The sequence below is a fragment of the Ranitomeya imitator genome, chromosome 8 (genome assembly GCF_032444005.1).
Source record: "Ranitomeya imitator isolate aRanImi1 chromosome 8, aRanImi1.pri, whole genome shotgun sequence".
NCBI classification, from domain to species: domain Eukaryota; kingdom Metazoa; phylum Chordata; class Amphibia; order Anura; family Dendrobatidae; genus Ranitomeya; species Ranitomeya imitator.
In genome coordinates, this window is record NC_091289.1 from 162,329,017 (window position 1) to 162,335,016 (window position 6,000).

General features: G+C 53.0%; 1 protein-coding gene across 1 annotated transcript in view; it reads right to left on the reverse strand.

Moving 5' to 3' along the window:
- Nucleotides 1-5,618, reverse strand: part of ACBD6 (acyl-CoA binding domain containing 6) — a 100,165-nt gene extending 94,547 nt beyond the window's left edge. Inside the window, exon 1 of the mRNA XM_069737722.1 lies at nucleotides 5,225-5,618. Coding sequence (XP_069593823.1) covers nucleotides 5,225-5,440 — 216 coding nt within the window. The 5' untranslated portion in view covers nucleotides 5,441-5,618. The remainder of the gene's footprint in view (nucleotides 1-5,224) is intronic.
- Between the last annotated feature and the right edge of the window lie 382 nt (nucleotides 5,619-6,000).

Consider the following 6,000-nt stretch of genomic DNA (forward strand, 5'->3'; position numbering starts at 1 on the left):
GTATCAGCGTACTCAGGACAAATTGGCCAACAATTTTTGAGGTCCAATTTCTTCTCTTACTCTTGGGAAAATAAAAAATTGGGGGCGAAAAGATCATTTTTGTGAAAAAATATGATTTTTTATTTTTACGGCTCTGCATTATAAACTTCTGTGAAGCAATTGGTGGGTCAAAGTGGTCACCACACATCTAGATAAGTTCCTTAGGGTGTCTACTTTCCAAAATGGTGTCACTTGTGGGGGGTTTCAATGTTTAGGCACATCAGTGGCTCTCCAAACGCAACATGGCGTCCCATCTCAATTCCTGTCAATTTTGCATTTAAAAGTCAAATGGCGCTCCTTCCCTTCCGAGCTCTGCCATGCGCCCAAACAGTGGTTTACTCCCACATATGGGCTATCAGCGTACTCAGTACAGATTGTACAACAATGTTTGGCATCCATTTTATCCTGTTACCCTTGGTAAAATAAAACAAATTGGAGCTGAAATAAATTTTGTGTGAAAAAAAGTTAAATATTCATTCTTATTTAAACATTCCAAAAATTCCTGTGAAACCCCTGAAGGGTTAATAAACTTCTTGAATGTGGTTTTGAGCACCTTGAGGGGTGCAGTTTTTAGAATGGTCTCACACTTGGGTATTTTCTATCATATAGACCCCTCAAAATGACATCAAATGAGATGTGGTCCCTAAAAAAAAATGGTGTTGTAAAAATGAGAAATTGCTGGTCAACTTTTAACCCTTATAACTCCCTAACAAAAAAAAATTTTGGTTCCAAAATTGTGCTGATGTAAAGTAGACATGTGGGAAATGTTACTTATTAAGTATTTTGCGTGAGATATCTCTGTGATTTAAGGGCATAAAAATTTAAAGTTGGAAAATTGCGAAACTTTCTAAATTTTCGCCAAATTTCCGTTTTTTTCACAAATAAACGCAAGTTATATCGAATAAATGTTACTACTAAAATGAAGTACAATATGTCACGAGAAAACAATGTCAGAATCGCCAAGATCCGTTGAAGCGTTCCAGAGTTATAACCTCATAAAGGGACAGTGGTCAGAATTGTAAAAATTGGCCCGGTCATTAACGTGCAAACCACCCTCGGGGCTTAAGGGGTTAAAAGTGATCGATTTTTAAAGGAAACCTATCACGGATTCATGCTGTCTGAGTGTATCAGAGTCTGGCGACACAACTGCAGCGTTTTGGAGACAATCCAATTTGAAGACCCAGCCGGAGACTATGGGGAAAGACTAATCTGGGGTGGTCCCAGGCCAGCTTGTCCCCATCCTGCGCCAGTTCATTGACAGGTCTCTCCCGTGTGTGCACAAATGAAGAGAGCGGTCAGTAACTTGGAGCAAGGTGGTGCCGACTAGAGAAATACATTCTGTGCTGCAGCTGCACAGCCAGGCTCTGATGCAGTGCTGAAAAATCAAAGCTTCACGTAGATTAGATGATTGCCAGCACCGAACGAATATTCTGTGAAAGTCCATTTCCTTGGAAAAAACTCTGTAAATATCTGCACCAATATGACGGAGCTTTCTTGAACCCTAGAGCCTTACATTGTGACCTGCCTGTGCTGTGGTACTGCATGTCTGATTAGCAGGAGACCAGGTCACTTAGATCCTGCTCTGTAGATTAGGCCCTTATCAGATATCCTGTTGCTACACTCCACTGCAGCATAGGGCAGGTAACACCTGCAAGAACAAAAGATAAAAGTGAAAAAAACTCCTTGTATTAAGAAAGCCACATTAGGGAAGGCTGGCGGCTTTCTTTCTGAGGCTGCTCCACCAGCAGTTCTGCAGTTGTTACGGTGGTGGCTTTTACCTATATTCGCTATTATAGAGGGTGGGCGGCTTCTAAATCAAGTTACTTCTTTTCACCCCTCCAAGGTTTCCGAATCCTGCAGCACTTAAAGAAGTGACATAAGCCATAATGTAATTAAGACATTGCTGTGCATTATGTCATTTATTTATATACATTTTAGGTGGTTTTGCAGCCAAATCCATGCGAGTTTGATGCCTCGTTCAGACATCTGTGATTTTTTTAACGTCTGTTCATCAGCGTTTGGTGCAGTGTGCCAGTTTTTATCATCATGTAGAATAAACTAGGCACACAAGAAATTGCTCAGGTGAAAATTTGGTGCAATCCACGTGTTTTAGTAAAAGATATACATACAAACGTTTCGGTCAATCAGACCTTCCTCAGTGTACCGATGGCAAAGTGGAAAATTAGTATATGTGATAGCCAATGTTGTCCACTGGCTACAAAGGCTATTTCTGCCTGTTTAACATGGCCTGTGTATGTGACCAAAGGGGAGAGATGCCTTGTCCTGCTGTGGTGTACGGGGGCTGCGACACGGTGTCCTCCGCTGGTCGCGTTCGCGGTGGACAATAGTACAGGAGGATAGGCACTCCACAGGCCGCCATATCCATAAACCCTTCCTCTGCTCTCAGGCTCCTAAACATTGGTCAATTAGACACATTATATAAGAAAGATTAGAAAATCAGGTCACAGCCCATAATGAACTTCAGGGATTGTAAGTCTGACACAAGGATAGATCAATCTGGGAGGAAGAGGGAAGTCAATAATATACTGAAACTACAAATAACATCACTATTGTGGGCACTGAGCCTGGCACCACTGGGGAGTGGGGGGGGACGCCCCGAGCCTGGCACCACCCACAAGGTAGGGACCCTTGCTCTGTATGTCACAGCTGTGGGGTCACTATGTGGTGACAGGCGGTGACCCTTGCTCTCAGGGCTGTGGGGGTCACTATGTGGTGACAGGTAGGGGTCCTAGCTCTCAGGGCTGTGGGGGTCACTATGTGGTGACAGGCGGGGACCCTTGCTCTCAGGGCTGTGGGGGTCACTATGTGGTGACAGGCGGGGACCCTTGCTCTCAGGGCTGTGGGGGTCACTATGTGGTGACAGGCGGGGACCCTTGCTCTCAGGGCTGTGAGGGTCACTATGTGGTGACAGGCGGGGACCCTTGCTCTCAGGGCTGTGAGGGTCACTATGTGGTGACAGGCGGGGACCCTTGCTCTCAGGGCTGTGGAAGTCCTAGCTCTCAGGGCTGTGGGGGTCACTATGTGGTGACAGGCGGGGACCCTTCCTCTCATGGCTGTGGGGGGCACTATGTGGTGACAGGCGGGGACCCTTGCCCTCAGGGCTGTGGGGTCACTATGTGGTGACAGGCGGGGACCCTTGCCCTCAGGGCTGTGGGGGGGCACTATGTGGTGACAGGCGGGGACCCTTGCCCTCAGGGCTGTGGGGGGGCACTATGTGGTGACAGGCGGGGACCCTTGCCCTAAGGGCTGTGGGGGGGCACTATGTGGTGACAGGCGGGGACCCTTGCCCTCAGGGCTGTGGGGGGGCACTATGTGGTGACAGGCGGGGACCCTTGCCCTCAGGGCTGTGGGGGGGCACTATGTGGTGACAGGCGGGGACCCTTGCCCTCAGGGCTGTGGGGGGCACTATGTGGTGACAGGCGGGGACCCTTCCTCTCAGGGCTGTGGGGGGGGGGGCACTATTTGCAGACAGGCGGGGACCCTTCCTCTCTGGGCTGTGGGGGGGCACTATGTGGTGACAGGCGGGGACCCCTGCTCTCAGGGCTGTGGGGGTCACTATGTGGTGACAGGTGGGGACCCTTCCTCTCAGGGCTGTGGGGTCACTATGTTGTGACAGGTGGGGTCCTAGCTCTCAGGGCTGTGGGGGTCACTATGTGGTGACAAGCGGGGACCCTTGCTCTCAGGGCTGTGGGGGTCACTATGTGGTGACTGGTGGGGACCCTTGCTCTCAGGGCTGTGGGGGTCACTATGTGGTGACAGGTGGGGACCCTTACTCTCAGGGCTGTGGGGGTCACTATGTGGTGACAGGTGGGGACCCTTGCTCTCAGGGCTGTGGGGGTCACTGTGGTGACAGGCGGGGACCCTTGCTCTCAGGGTTGTGGGGGTCACTTTGTGGTGACAGGTGGGGACCCTTGCTCTCAGGGCTGTGGGGGTCACTATGTGGTGACAGGCGGGGACCCTTGCTCTCAGGGTTGTGGGGGTCACTATGTGGTGACAGGTGGGGTCCTAGCTCTCAGGGCTGTATGGGGCACTATGTGGGGATCCTTCCTCTCAGGGCTGTGGGGGGCACTATGTGGGGATCCTTGCTCTCAGGGCTGTGGGGGGCACTATGTGGGGACCCTTGCCCTCAGGGCTGTGGGGGGGCACTATGTGGCGACAGGCGGGGACCCTTCCCCTCAGGGCTGTGGGGGGGCACTATGTGGTGACAGGCGGGGACCCTTGCCCTCGGCTGTGGGGGGGCACTATGTGGTGACAGGCGGGGACCCTTGCCCTCAGGGCTGTGGGGGTCACTATGTGGTGACAGGCGGGGACCCTTGCCCTCAGGGCTGTGGGGGGGCACTATGTGGTGACAGGCGGGGACCCTTGCCCTCAGGGCTGTGGGGGGCACTATGTGGTGACAGGCGGGGACCCTTCCTCTCAGGGCTGTGGGGGGGGGGCACTATTTGCAGACAGGCGGGGACCCTTCCTCTCTGGGCTGTGGGGGGGCACTATGTGGTGACAGGCGGGGACCCCTGCTCTCAGGGCTGTGGGGGTCACTATGTGGTGACAGGTGGGGACCCTTCCTCTCAGGGCTGTGGGGTCACTATGTTGTGACAGGTGGGGTCCTAGCTCTCAGGGCTGTGGGGGTCACTATGTGGTGACAAGCGGGGACCCTTGCTCTCAGGGCTGTGGGGGTCACTATGTGGTGACTGGTGGGGACCCTTGCTCTCAGGGCTGTGGGGGTCACTATGTGGTGACAGGTGGGGACCCTTGCTCTCAGGGCTGTGGGGGTCACTATGTGGTGACAGGTGGGGACCCTTGCTCTCAGGGCTGTGGGGGTCACTATGTGGTGACAGGCGGGGACCCTTGCTCTCAGGGTTGTGGGGGTCACTATGTGGTGACAGGTGGGGACCCTTGCTCTCAGGGCTGTGGGGGTCACTATGTGGTGACAGGCGGGGAACCTTGCTCTCAGGGTTGTGGGGGTCACTATGTGGTGACAGGTGGGGTCCTAGCTCTCAGGGCTGTATGGGGCACTATGTGGGGATCCTTCCTCTCAGGGCTGTGGGGGGCACTATGTGGGGATCCTTGCTCTCAGGGCTGTGGGGGTCACTATGTGGGGATCCTTGCTCTCAGGGCTGTGGACGCCCAGTGCATGGAGGCCGGGGAGGAGAGCAGAGGCCATTACCTGCTTGTACCGGGCATACAGGTAGAGCAGCTGCTGGGTGGTCGCCACATGGGCCAGTTTCTGGGCATGTTGGGCTGCCTGCTCAAAGCGGCAGCGCAGCTCGTCGTCCTCCTCCTCCTCTGCCCGCTCCTCCTGCAGGAAGTCCCCGAGCTCCCCGTATCCCCCAGAACAGGCCTCTCCGGAGCTCGAATCTTCCAGCACCTCAGGGGACGCCATGTCTGGGCCTCAGAGCAGCTCTCGGTACATAGCCGGCCCGGAGCGCCGCGCACAGCCCGGTGTTAGCGCTATCCTCACACAACCAGGATGCTTGACTCGCACCACGGTCCCGAGATTTTAAAACTGCCAACAAGCACTGCGCGTGCGCCCGAAATTGCCCTCTACTGAACATGCGCATGGTAGATCCAGCGCGCATGCGCAGTAGAGCGCATCGAGAGTCTCCGACGAGTTTGTGAGAGGCGGCGAGCTGCACATCACTGAGTGAGCACTGGGCGGCTTCTCATGGAGTGTCCCTCTAAATATCACCTTCTCTAAAATGAAGAAAATCCCTGGATATACGGCTCCTTCTGCTGTTCTTGTTGTTAGGCTGGGTTCACACTACGGATGCAGTGTGCTGTACGGTTCTGACTGCTCAGCTGCTTCCATCAGTCCCATAGAAGTGAATCCCCGCTCTGCGGAGGCTATATATATATATATATATATATATATATATATATATATATATATATATATATATATATATATATATACTAGATTGTGGCCCGATTCTAACGCATCAG